This window comes from Suricata suricatta, chromosome 3, assembly GCF_006229205.1.
Source record: "Suricata suricatta isolate VVHF042 chromosome 3, meerkat_22Aug2017_6uvM2_HiC, whole genome shotgun sequence".
In the NCBI taxonomy this organism is placed as follows: domain Eukaryota; kingdom Metazoa; phylum Chordata; class Mammalia; order Carnivora; family Herpestidae; genus Suricata; species Suricata suricatta.
Genome location: NC_043702.1, coordinates 83,024,133 through 83,037,312, shown reverse-complemented (window position 1 = coordinate 83,037,312; position 13,180 = coordinate 83,024,133). Strand labels below are relative to the sequence as shown.

The 13,180-nt window shown below is 39.8% G+C and overlaps 1 protein-coding gene across 1 annotated transcript in view; it reads right to left on the bottom strand.

Annotated features, from left to right (window-relative positions):
- Positions 1-5,208: 5,208 nt before the first annotated feature.
- GTDC1 (glycosyltransferase like domain containing 1) overlaps positions 5,209-13,180 on the bottom strand; it is a 303,609-nt gene continuing 295,637 nt past the window's right edge. The window contains exon 11 of the mRNA XM_029934635.1: positions 5,209-5,309. Within this exon, the coding sequence (XP_029790495.1) occupies positions 5,265-5,309 (45 nt within the window). The 3' untranslated portion in view covers positions 5,209-5,264. The remainder of the gene's footprint in view (positions 5,310-13,180) is intronic.

Below are 13,180 nucleotides of genomic sequence, written 5' to 3'. Positions count from 1 at the left end.
TAGATATTTCAAATCTATATATGTTATAGCCTCTGTGATATTTTTATTATTATCTGATAGTTCAAAAATTCCTTGGAGTGTAATTCTGTTTTTCCTCTTTCCTAAATGTCTCAAGGTGACCTTGTATGTTTTAGAATTTTGAATGGTGAGCTCAATGTTGATAGGCTTCATCAGGAGACATCATGTATGACTGGAAATAAGGCTGTATTATGCCAGATTTGCTCCCGGTTTGCTTCTGCTGGGAACACATTGACATCTCAACAGGGAATCTTTGGGCTATGCAGTTTGAACACCAAGCTCACATGATTGGTGTTCAAACACATCAGTCACATGACTGATATGTCTGTGTTTACATATTCCCTGGGGAGGCTAATTTTCCACCTTACGCCCAAGGCTAGAAGGTTTCCTTCCTTGTTTTCTCTTTTTGCTAGTTTGCAGACTATTTCCAGTCTATCATTTTACCCAAAGAGTAGCCCTTAAATGATCCTGGATATATGTAAGTTTCAGTTTCAACGCCCCTCCCATCTCCCTCCAGAATTTTTAAAGCCTTGTTTTCTATGTATCTTTGAACATGAAAATGAAACCTGCTAAGTGTCTGAGACATGACCAATACCCTAGCCCACCCCAGCTCTCATAACCTGCCTTGTTAGTTTATGTCATTACCACATGGGCTCTCTGTTTTTTCTTCCTTTGGGTCTCTGGTGCCATTTCTTACTTTCTCATGAACTCAACTATGCATTGAAAAGCACTTATTTTATTGTCTCTAGAATTTTAGTATTTGTAGTGGGAGAATTTTCAAGATATCTAGACCATAATAATCCTGTAACTGGAAGTCCTTCTTGACTTCCCATAGGCCTTTCAATTTGCTGTAAACCATTCTGATGGGCTTCCTCACAAATCTGGATCTCTGCAAGGGTTTCCCATCTCAGTTTCCCAGACTAGAAAGTCATTCTGACTCCTCCTTCTTCTTCATGGTCCAACCAACTACCAAGCCCCATTGATTTCTCTACAGAACAATCCTGAACTAATACACTTGTCTCCATCTCACCCTGCTTTAGTGTAAGTTGCCACCATCTTCCCCTGGACTACCATAACCACCTTCTAATTCTCCTCTCCTCTAATCCACTATTTATACTGTAGCCAGAGAAAACTTTCTAAAAACTAAATCTGATAATGCACCTTCATGCTGAAATCCATCAATAGCCTACTATTGTGGTTTAGATAAAAAGTTTTAAATCCTCAATATGATCTATTCATATGGTTTATTCATTTCCATCGTTAATTAATCTAACAAATATATACTGAGTGGACACTACTTCTGGGCATGGTACTTAGAACTGGGCTTGTTGTGTGTATTAATTTGCTATAATAAACTGAATATTTGTATGCCCCCTCCCCAAATTCATAGTTGAAATCCTAATCTCTGATTTGATGGTATTAGAAGGTGAGGTCTTAGGGGTGTGATTAAGTCATGAGGGTGGCCTTCATGAGTGAGTGGGTTTAATGCCCCCATAAAAGAGTTCCCAACAATCTCTCCTGTCCTATCCATTATGTAAAAACACAGCAAGAAAATGACAGTCTATGAAAAGAAAACAGACTCTCAACAGATACTTACTGTCACCAGACACATAATAGAAACTTTCCAGCTTCCAGATCTATGAAGAATACATTTCTGGTATAAAAAAATATTTTTAAAGTTTATTTATTTTTGAGAGACAGAGAGATAGCATAAGGTGGGGAGGAGCAGAGAGAGGGAGACACAGAATCTGAAGCAGGTTTTAGGCTCTGAGCTGTCAGCACAGAGCCTGACACAGGCTTTGAACTCACAGACTGCGAGATCATGACCTGAGCCAAAGTCAGATGCTCAACTAACTGTAAGGACGCAGGTCCGATTCAGGCTTCCCCTGTACTTAAAGGCCAAGGTGCCGGCTTCTCCGTATCATTGGCCAATGGAAGGGCGCACATTGTCCAGGGAAGGAGGGACAACTCTTGTGACACCCAATCAGGAGAGGCCAGCTAACACCTTTGACCTTTCTAGGGGCGGGCCTAAAGATGGAGGCTACGTGAGGGTCCTGGGCCCACTCTGTGATTGGTCGAAACTCTAAATGTTGTGATTGACTCCCACTACTGCCAGTATTGATATGGAGGTAGGGAATAGATCACTGTACCTGTGTCTCATTTCTTGTAATGCCCCCTTCCTAAAAAAGCCCCTAAGCCGCCATGTTTGGGGCTCTCTCCAAGTGGCCAGCGGGTTGGTGGAGCCCGTGAGCCCGAGCTTAAGCCTGTAATAAATGCATGACTCGGTCTCCCTGGTGGTCTCTGGTTTCCTTTGGGGCGATATTGGAAACTTGGGCATAACACAACCAACTAAGCCACGCAGGTACCCCCAAGTTTCTGTTTTGTTAGTCATCCAGTGTATGGGACTTTTGTTACAAGAACTTGAATGGACAAACTATCATAAAAAGTGCCAGACTAGCTAGTTCAATTAACAGAAACTTATTTTCTCACAATTCTTGAGTTTCTGGGAGCTAGAAATCCAAGAGCGAGGTATTGATAGGGTTGATTTCTTCTGGGACCCCTCTTGTTGGCTTATAGATGGTGGCCTTCTCCCAGGTCTTCACATGGCTTTCCTTTTGTGTGTGTCTATGTCTTAATCTTCTCTTCTTACACAGATTCTAGTCAGACTTGTATAGGACTCACCCTAACAACCTCATTTTAATTTAAACACCTTGTCTCCAAATACAGTCACATTCTGACATACTGAGTGGAAGGACTTTACTACATGAAGTGTAGGAGAGACACACAATTAAACCCTTAATACTGTAGTAAACCTCATTCTCTTGGCACTTTTCCTGTTTCCTCTGCTTTCCAGATACCTCTCTGTAAGAAGTGGGCTTCTCTTTCTTACTCTAAGGGCTTTGCAAAGAATGTTCCCTTCATTTGGAATGCTTCTCTTGCTGCCCCCAACTTTGCTTATCCAAAGGCTAGATCTCAGCTTCAATGTCACTTCCTTGGAGAAACATTTCCTGACTCTCAGATTAGATTAGGTCTCTGTGTTTTGTGCTCTTTGCATCCTTTTTGTACCACTTCCTATAATTCTAATTAAATGATTAACTGTATAATTAGTGAATTTCCTTGATCTTACAATTCTATTTGTTGTTAGATGCACCATCAATTTCAAAACGCTTGTAGGGAGAGGAAAGAAATACTACTCTATCAGTTATTGCTATAATAATGCTGCATAAAAAAAGTCACTCCAAAATTCAGGCACTTAAAACAGTAAGCATTTACTTTTCTCTCATGAGTCTGTGAGTTGATGTAATTCACTTGCATAAGACTCAATTTCAGGTTCCCAGCTCTGGGCTCCAGGCTAAAGGCTGGATTCAAGTCTACTTCACGTATGTCCATGTTCTCTGTGGAACACTGGTTACCCAGCCCATGGGATTCTCCCGGGTAATGACAGAAGTTCAGGTGGAGGACATATGCAATGTCAGTTAAAGCCTCAGCTCAGGATAGGTGCACTCTCACTTCCACAGAATTTCATTGTTCAAAGCAAGTGCCAGCCAAGCCTAAATTCAGCATGCTGGGGGAAGTACCCTGCCTCCACTCATAGCTTGCCCTGTGAAGTCACACGGAAAAGGGCAATGTATACAATGAATAGTTCTATGCAAAGAAGGAGTTGAGAAGAACAATTCAATCTACCATAATTATAGTAAACAGTATGCACAGACATTTTTTAATGTTTATTTATTTTATTTTGAGAGAGAGAGCAAATGGAGGAGGGGCAGAAAGAAAAAGAAGGAGAGAGAGAATCCCAAGCAGGCTCCACGCCGTCAGTGCAGAGCTGATGTGGAGCTCCAACTCATGAACCATGAGATCATGACCTGAGCCGAAACCAGTAAGTTAGATGCTTAACCAGCTGAGTCACCTAGGTACCCCTGCCCATACATTTTTATTTTGTTTACTTAAAACACATCATCTAAATAGTTTGTCTATACAAAGATTTGCCACTTTCTTCTGTAGTAGGAGCAATTCTTCACAGAGTCTAAAGTATCTTCTGAGTCACTTTTGGTCACCAGCAGTTAGGCACTACATTCTAGTGACCAGTCCCTTAGTATAGGATGAGGTCTTGACTTCTTTAAGAGTTGTGTAAGTTTTAGGCATACAAAAGAATACTAGACTCCCATTTGTACATTCAATTTTAGTTAAAGTCAGACATTACCCCTCTCTCATAACTAACTCTCTCATTGTTGGAAATTAAAAATTTTTTTAAAAATAAAAATCAGGGGTGCCTCGGTGGCTCAGCTGGTTAAGCATCCGACTTCACTCAGGTCATCATCTCAGGGCTCATGGGTTCAAGTCCTGCATCAGGCTCTGTGCTGACAGCTCGGAGCTTGGAGCCTGCTTTGGATTCTGTGTCTCCTTCTTTCTCTGCCTCTCCTGTGCTTGCACTCTGTCTCTCTCTTTTTCAAAAATAAACATTAAAATATATATATAGTGGTTATACTAATTTAAAATAAAATAAAAATTAAAAAAGTAGTTTTTGACAGATACTTGACACCTGAATGATAATCCTTCAAAAGCATGAACCTCTCTAGCTTGGAAATTCTACACTCTGTTTCCATTGGCAATTGTACTGTCTAGTACGTGACAGGTAATATTTTGTGTATGTTTTAATAACAAAAGAAAAGACACATTTATCTCCTGGTGGATATCTGACAATCTTAGGGGGGCTGCAAAGGACTTGAGTATTTCTAGATGAAATTTAAGTGAAAATTGGTCATTTCTCTGGTGATGAATGTTAGCTTCACTTAAACTGTCTTGTGGCTCAACTTTCAGGTTTTTCTGCATATCCAGTAACTTTCATTTCAAAGCTACTTTGGAGTATAAGCCTTTGAAAGAAATTTGAAAAGACAATTAGAGATGTAAATTTAAGTTAAAATTCAACCTTGTTTGGTGATAGTGGTGTAAATAACCCAAATAAAAAAGTATTTGTTTAGTAAGAGATACAATGTCAACTATATCACAACTTATTCCTCTACTTAATCACTGGATTTAAGAATCTGTTCAATGGAAATCTGGAGTGGTCATCTAAAATTACATCTCGCCCTCCTAAGCCCCCTACCACAAGTGTGGGGAAAGCGGGCCAGGGGGGGTGAATAAGTGTCCTTTTTACCAGGGTCTGATCTGGATGGTAGATATGTTAGGTTCTCTCTTCTGAGGCTGTAAGGAGCAGGTGAAATATACAACACAGAGCTAGCCTTCTAGAGAAAAACAACACCACCACCAGCAACAATCCAGGTGAGGACCTAGAGAGAGAGAGAGAGAACTAAGCCAGATCCCAGAGGACAGTGCTTGAGCATGGAATTCGCTCCGATGGCCCAAGATCATCTTCGAGGACTTTTTGACACATAAGCCAAACTTTATGCCTGATTAATGTGAGCTGATTTCCATCACTTTCAGTCAAATAGAGAAATACAGATAGAATCCTGGGCACTACAAAAATAATACCCCATGTGATCAGCATCGTGGTTAGAAACAACACACAACAATGCAGCAACCAAAAATAATTTCTTAAAAAAATTTTCTGAATTCCTCCAGTTCTTCATTTGTGTTTTTCCAAGAAGATGAGGGGAACAGAGATCCTTAAAAATCCCCTTTTGCCTCCCCCGTCCAGAGGTTCACATGTGGCAGTGGCTTCTGCTCCCTTACATCTGTCTGAATTCCAGTCTCATGTCAAGATAACCTCCGCCCCCAGACTTAACCTTTGGAACTTTTGTTCTCTCTCCCTTCCCTCCCTAGTTTCATGCCTACAGACCCAGAGAACTTGTCTGTCAAAGCCGCTTTCTCAAGGCAGGACGCACCTCAGAAGACAAGAAACCGGTGGAAGATGAGGGAAGCCTGGGGAGCCTGGGAACCTGCAGTGCTCCTCAGTTTTGGCCAACTGCTCCCTTGTTAAAAAAGTTATAAAATGAAAAACAAATATACACCTTATGTTTGAGGTTATGCAAATATTTTTCAGCATTTTTTTTCTTGCTCAACCTTCCATGTCCATACCAAGTACCTAGTAACAATTTTTTGAATCAACAATGAGGAACTTATTGGCTACATGAATTACTGAGTGAACAAAAAAAGCAATGTCTGAATAAATGGAAAAATAAAACATGACAATAAGACAATGATTTGGGGAAATTACTATTACTTACATTTGGAGAAATGTAAGGTCATGGTCAATAAATGTTTGATTAAAAAATACATTTCTAAAATCCAAGTCTTTCTTTCACATACATTAAAAAACAAAGAATGTGAAAAAGGACTTTAGAAGTAAAAGCAAGTCATCTATAAGCCAGAATACAGTAGCACATTTTGTCTGCAGTTCTTGATCAAAAGTTATCAAAAATATTTAAAGATACTTAAATTATGAATTGGAATTATTTGTGACTAGGGTTCTGTCCTGAGAGAAGTCATTCCTATTCCCACTGCCAGTTTTATACATTAATGATGCAATTAGGTGGAGGGTGGATTCTCTGAATGGGCCTCTGGAAAAAGCTTTCCTTGACTTCAGAGACTCAAGTAAGAAAAAGTCCCTTCTCCTGCATTTGGAAAGAAGGATGTGGTAATAATGTGATGGCTGAACTGCCGTAGGTCTCTTGTGAACAGAAGAGGGACAGCCAAGCAGTAGGTAATGTATCAGGATGGGAGAGTGGTAAGATGTAGGTAATCTGCATCTGTATGTCTAGGTGTCGGAAACGATCGTTTTTCCTGACTAAGCAATTCATTTGAGCCAGATCTTTCTGATTTCTGCACTTGACAGAATCCTAATAGATAGAGAACTGTATAAAAGAGAAGCTGGACATCTGAGTTTGGGATTGAGCAGAATCTCACAAGCTGGAGGTTAAGAAGCAGAACCCAGTAGCTATCTTTTGGTAGAAATAGTCTGGTGGAGATATTCCAGGTCCAATGGACTGGAATTCCAATGTTTTCTTTTGGTTCCTCAAGGCAAAAATGCAATCCCCAGGCTTGACTGCATTTAGCAAGAAAGAATTAATTCCTTATCTAGAACTTTAGATTCTAACAGAAGCTTAGGTAGATGTTGAATAGCTAAAAATATCAAGTGTCTACCACATAAAAATTAGCTGGTATTTCCCAAAACTTTCTGTATTATGGTTTCTTTGTTTCTTGGTATTCATTCTCAGAGGGCTTCTATTTCTCCTAATAATCTCTTGTTCTTATTTTCTGTTTCCATAAAATTCTATGCCTTCATTTTATTTTATTTGTTAAATTTTTTAAATGTTTTATTTATTTTTGAGAGCAATAGAGACCATGTGAGCAGGAGAGGGTCAGAGAGGGAGGGAGACACAGAATCTGAAGAAAGGCTCCAGGCTCCGAGCTAGCTAGCTGTCAGCACAGAGCCCGATGCAGGGTTTGAACCCAAGAACGGTGAGATCATGACCTGAGCTGAAGCCAGACGCTCAACCAGCTGAGCCACCCAGGCACCCCTATGCCTTCATTTTAAATCATGCCTTCTGCAGAGTCACCCTTGTCTGCCTTCCCTATGCCTTCATTCCCCAAATGTGGAACTAATTCAAGTCAGTTTTGTATCTTAGACTTTCAGTGGAGATTTGGGGTTACAAATGGAGATTACATTGGAATGAACAGAAACTTAGAACTGAGTGTAATAGACTCCTTTAAAAATATATATATAATAATCAACTGTATCTCACCAAGGGAGATTTGTTACTGGCTATATTATCTTTAAGATATAGCCTATGTCTCTTCATCCTTTGACCATTTTCTTTTTCTCTCTACCAAGGTGGGGTTTTTTTTTTCCAATTTCTCCAAATTCCTATTAATTTCTTCAACAGAATAGTTCTCCATCTTGCACTCAAGATCAAGCTTGTGACCCACTCATGCATATCCAAGACTCATCAAGGAGCTCTGTCAATAGATTACCTACTCCAGATCTCTATCCTTTAAAGCACAAGCACTGTGGTAGCTTCGAAATTAGCTTTTCCTTTATACGTTCCAAGTTTTAGGAAATGCTTTCCTCCTTACTATTTGAAGTAAGCAGAAGGGGAGCAATTTAAAGATTTATTCTTCCCCACATCACAGAAAACCCTGCGGGGATTGTTTTTGTTGTTTTCCCTTTCCTTTCTTCTTCTGCTTCTGTTCCTTCTCCTCCTTCTTCTTTCTACCCACCGCAAAGACTGCAGTTGTGATTTATTGTCATAACCACCATTCAAATATGAAATCCAGTCTAAAGGAAAGGGAGAAACTAGGCATGATGTGATATGACTTCCAGGCCCAACTCTGCAACGTACTGGTGGTATGATTTTGAGCACTTCTTCCAAACTTTGGGACTAAAGTTAGGTTTTCCTCTTTCACAAGAGTATTACAGGGACCAAATTAGACGATGGATGTAGAGAATGCACCTTCAACTATCAAGGACTAACCAAACATGGTAAGAACAAATAGGAGAGTAGATTCCATCTAGAGAGGTCCAAGAGAACAAGGAAGAACCCAGAGGCTGGCTATCTGTGCTAGGGGCCGGGATTCAATCAAAGAGCAAAGCACTCAGGGACTTCCGTGTTGGGGCACCAGCATCAGAGGGGGGCTGAAAACAAGGTTGGAGCTTGGGCTGCAGAGGGACTAGCATTCCTTTCATTTCATTTTGTAACATCAGATTTGATCTCTGAGGTTGCTGCAGGTCCAAACTTAAAAGCAATCTTACCCTCTGCTTTAAGGTTGAAGGAGCAAAGAGTTAATTACCTTGTTCTATTTGTCTCTTTTCCAAATTTTTCACATGGGCTTTTTCCTTAATTAGCTATCATAGGAAACTGAAGAATATTTATTATTTATTGCGTGTATTAAGTTTTATGTCTTCTTAATTTTCAAAATGGGTGAATTTATTACTTTTTTGTGTTTTTCTCCTAAATAAGCAAGGTTGGTTGTTATTGTTGTTGCTTTTATTGTTTGTTTAGTGGTAGTCCTCATCTGACTTTTCTTTGGGTCAGTAATTCTTCATAAAAAGCAAACTGAGAAAAAGCTTCTGGCATGTTGTATATTAATTGGAAGAAGCAAATAGTTCCCCATACGTTTTTCTTATTCTCAATTCGTTCTTTTTTATCTCTTACTCAGTTTAAATGTGATACCTAGAAATGCCCACTCAGTATTGATTAAGTTATATGGCTTAACTTCAGGGCTCTATGGTAACTTATTAAAGTATATTTTATAAAGTGATTTTGGCTGTCAAGATAACATGACTATACAATGACTGATGTGCACACGTGGATCATTGCTATGGTTCTAAGTCAGCTCTAAAGGGAACACGAAATGAGCACCTACGTGCCAATTTCAATTTTGATTATATTACCTACCACAATTCATTAGACTCGTTGAGTTCCAAAGGGTTTAGGCATTTAAGGACTTGCTTAACCTGTTTAGAAATTCACTGCTCGTCAGGGTACTCAGAAGGAAAGCATGTCTGAATAAGTCGTCCATTTAAAACAGTCTTTATTTTTACACCTACAGCATGTAGCATATAACAATGCTTATATATAATCTCATTTATTTTATGTATCCATTCATACATACTTGTAGACTGTAAATGCCTTAAAAGCCAAGAATGCCTCTACTCCTCTTTTTCTGTCTCCCACAGTGCAAATATGGGTATCTAGCGCAACCTTCACTGAAGAAGGTTGGATTCGAATGGAAAAAGTGATCCCTAAGTATCAATCAAATTTCACTTAAGAGTTTCCCTTAGCTGTTTAATATCTAAATGCAACCATCTAAGTTTTACTTGGAAATGATGATGCTTTTAATGATTATGGCTTATGGTGCTCACGTGGTGTTGAAAGTTTCCTACGATGAGCCTCTTTTCTCCTAGTTCTGTGTTGGCTCTCTTACCTCCTTTCCCCTATATTTTCTCCAGTTTCTCTTCTTATCCCCCACATTTCTCTCTTTTTGGTACTGTCTCTTCTACTCTGTACATTTAGGCAATTACTTAAGAAAAAGGAATCTGACCTTTTCTTATTTTAACTCAAGGGAAAACAAGCCTGTATAAGACCCAGTGGATTCATTATTTTTTTTGGGGGGGGGGGGCAGGAACCTGACCAGAAAAAAAAGGACAGACTTTAAAAATGTAACAATTGGATTGAAAAAAATATGTATAGATGGGTTTGTTACTTGGAAAAGGTATTCTTAGTGTTCTTAATTATTCGTAAGTAAATATTCTTGGTTGATAGAATTTTAGATGAAGCTGCTAATCTAAATAAAAGGTCTGAAAAAACAGACATCACTAGATGAACAGGGAAAGCACTTTACAGAGCACCCACTGAACATTCAACTGAAAAGTAAAACATCCCAGCTCACTGGAAGTGTGTTTTAATATTTCTGCATGCAGTTATCTATAAAGCATTTTGAGAAGCAGGTTTTTACTGACTCTACCTTGCCAAAAAAAATCAATCATTATTTGCTAATAAATGTTTCTGTCACATTTTCAAACTTTATCAGGACTTCTGAGTTTTTAATTCCTCCTTGTTGTAAAAGAGACCCCTACAGTGTTAAGACCCTGGATTTCAACACGTCTGCCCTAAATTGAAGGCTCAGTTGCTGAGTTTCTCTAGTTTACTAAGGAAGGGAAAATTCCTCACTATATAACGAGTTATATAAAAACCTCCAAACCTGCTCATCTGTTGCAAGGAAGTGTACTGCCTTTGTTACATGGTCTGCAATTAGATGCATTCGAAATAAATAAGTTAAATCAGAAGTCTCAGGGACAAGAATGTACTATTTTAAAACAGGGGGTGTCAAATGTTGTTTTTCAACCCAGAACCAAAGGGTATTTCACAGGTAATTTCTCAGGGCTGATGTTAGCTAATTATTAGCTACCATACCCTGCCTCCCATTCTAAGTGACTATCTCCTGGCAGAAAGGCACAGCTAGGAGTGTTTTGTTTCATTTGTCCTTGGAGTTTTTATCAGCATCAAGAAGGTGGACTGAGCCAAAGTTAGAAGAATTCTGGAGCTAAGCAAAAAGCGCCCCGTTTAACAGCCCCCATTAACTGGGGCTGTTACATGATTAATTTGAGAAAACAGAAGAGACGGATTTCTTTACAACTCACAGTTGGACGCAACGCACTAAAAGTAATCCTGTAAATTACATTTTAAATCTTCAACATATTCCGAGCAGATAAAATAGTGGCATGATTGACCAAACTCCTTTTAAAAGTACACATATTACGATGCATCATAGTTATAAACAGATGGTATTTGGCCTCCTTCCTATTCTCAACATTTGGAATTTCTAAACTATGTGAATTAAACAATAATATTTTATAAACATACAAGGGATTTTGCTCACTGCTTTGTTAACATAGAAATTATACAATGCTGACATTTATTTAAATTTTAAAAAGTAAACAACAGTGTGCATTGAAATAAAGCAAACTAAAATCAACATAGAGAAGTATGCTCTGTGTGCATATTACCTACAGTGGCACTGGCCTTTTTAAGGAAAGACATAATAGGTTGAAGAACAAATGGGAGCTTGGATGGGCCTAATCCTTTGTACTCTAAAGGCTCATTTAACACCTCTGTGTAAACAACGGATATTTATACCATAATTGGCTATTTGACCATCCGTGTTCATTTACGATGTAACTTGCTATTATGGAGTTAAAAGAAGTTCTCCATCATTGGCTCGTCAGCTTTCATAGTAGTGAAAGTGTCCTCGCAGTTTTAAAAACACTTGCACAAACAGGAATCATTCTGACACTTGTACTCATAATGAGAAACATTATCATCATATCAATAAGTATATCTTTTTTCTTTGGGGGATATTATTGCCAGAAAGAAAGGGAAATGTATCAGATCTTAATGTCACTTCCTGAGATACTTGTCTAAAATTATAGCTTTAACCCTTTAGCTACATTTTGAAAGGGAGACCCATCTGCTGGGTTGATGTACAAAATAGAAGGCACTTGGTTTTCAAACACTATTCTTGGATTTGCAAAGTTGTGCTGTGATGAATAAATAATGAATCAGATATTTCAATCAGTTTTATGATTTTTGAAAGCCCTGATTATCATTGTTTACCGACAGTCTCTTCCTGATGCACTTCCCATGTGTTCAGCCTTTCAAGGGTAGTCTTTGTGCGCCAACCTCCCCTACCTCGGTTTACCTCTGGGCTGCTTTTCTCACATTTTAACCGACCAACCAACCCCCCCCCCCCCCCCCCCCCCCCGTATTTCCAAGTCTACAATTCAAATAGTGGGCAGAATCTTGAGAGATGGAAGCCAAGTAAGGTCATGAACACTGCGGATTAGGTTTCTTATATTTGGTCGTGGCGTACACCACGTTAGCATATGATCTCTACTGCTGGGAAAGAGAGAGGGAATAAGGCAAACGGCATTGGTGAAACCGAGGACGAGGGGTATTTTTTCCTCTGGCACGTACAATTCTAAATGTGTACACTCAAATAAATATCGAATGATAAAAAATAATACTAGTGCAGGGAGGCTCTTCAAAATTTTTAGAAACCTCAAAATGATATTAAACGTTGGAAACTACAAGTATTTCAAAAACGGGATGCTTCTAAATATTCCCCTGCCTAAAAACCTCTTAATCCTTCTTCTCCTCTCCTCCTAAATAACCAACTGGTAGTTAAGAGGAGAAACAAAGTCTGTCACCCTAAGCACAGGTGAGAAGGGTGAGGGACAGCGCTGCGGGCCTGGGGCAGTAAGAAGTGGGACTTAAACCACACGTCTGGATACACGAGAGAATACTTTTCAAGCTAATAGCCAGAATCTCTCTGCCTGGAGAGTGTCCGCGCCCATCCTCACTCCCTCCCCGGTTTTTGGCTTAAGGTAATCTTTTTTAAAGGGGAGGGGGCACGGTAATCGGTACTTTTGTTTTTGCTCAGTGCATCCTCATCAAAACGTCTCTCTGAGGACTGGCTGGCCGACTCCGGGAACCCAGTTCAGGAAAATACTTAGACGACTAGACGAGAGTTCTGTCCTTCCCCATCTCCCCCGCCCCCACCCCCCATCCCGGGCTGCGCTGCCTTCCCCGGTGTCCAACAGGGAAGAGTCCAGCCCCGAGCAAGCGAGCGAGGGCATCCGTGGGCCCCGCGGCGCGTGGGTGCCGGGGCGCGCGAGGCGGGGTCGTGCCAGCGCCGGGCT